Source organism: Hyposmocoma kahamanoa, unplaced genomic scaffold (assembly GCF_003589595.1).
Source record: "Hyposmocoma kahamanoa isolate Upper Pololo Valley unplaced genomic scaffold, ASM358959v1 64, whole genome shotgun sequence".
Classification (NCBI taxonomy): domain Eukaryota; kingdom Metazoa; phylum Arthropoda; class Insecta; order Lepidoptera; family Cosmopterigidae; genus Hyposmocoma; species Hyposmocoma kahamanoa.
This window is the reverse complement of record NW_020653852.1, coordinates 12,545,621-12,546,088: the sequence shown is the minus strand read 5'-3', so window position 1 is coordinate 12,546,088 and position 468 is coordinate 12,545,621. Positions and strand designations below refer to the sequence as shown.

General features: G+C 34.4%; 1 protein-coding gene across 1 annotated transcript in view; it reads right to left on the bottom strand.

Annotated features, from left to right (window-relative positions):
- The window catches only part of LOC113230884 (midasin), a 49,799-nt gene extending 49,581 nt beyond the window's left edge, over positions 1-218 (bottom strand). Inside the window, exon 1 of the mRNA XM_026464988.1 lies at positions 78-218. Coding sequence (XP_026320773.1) covers positions 78-106 — 29 coding nt within the window. The 5' untranslated portion in view covers positions 107-218. The remainder of the gene's footprint in view (positions 1-77) is intronic.
- Between the last annotated feature and the right edge of the window lie 250 nt (positions 219-468).

Sequence of the window (468 nt, the reverse complement as noted above, 5' to 3'; positions counted from 1 at the left end):
ATATATAATTAATAAATATGGAAAATTAAGCACACCAATATTGTTAAAAGTAGTCTCATGTGTGCACTCAAACTTACTGAAGGATATCAGGGTGATCACTCATCATTGCCAATGCAATAGAGTATTCCAAATGATTTGTCTTTTCAAGATCATTGCAAACATCATAGTTTGGCTGCGAAAACACTGGCTTCAAAGGTATTTTATTGGACACAAGTGCCAGAAGTAATTGTGGCAAGTGTAGTTGTATTGACTTAACATGTTCAAATCTTAGTATGAAGTCTGATAAAATATCTACCACTCCCTGTGTGTTGATGGAGTTCTTTTGAAGACCATCCTGAAATAATAAAAGTAATTGGGTATTATGCATTTCTTAAACAAAATAAGTTTTGAGAGCAACTACTTAGTAAGACATAAGCATATTGATCCTTCGGGGAAGGAAGGATAACTAGGGCATCAATCCAGGGTTTG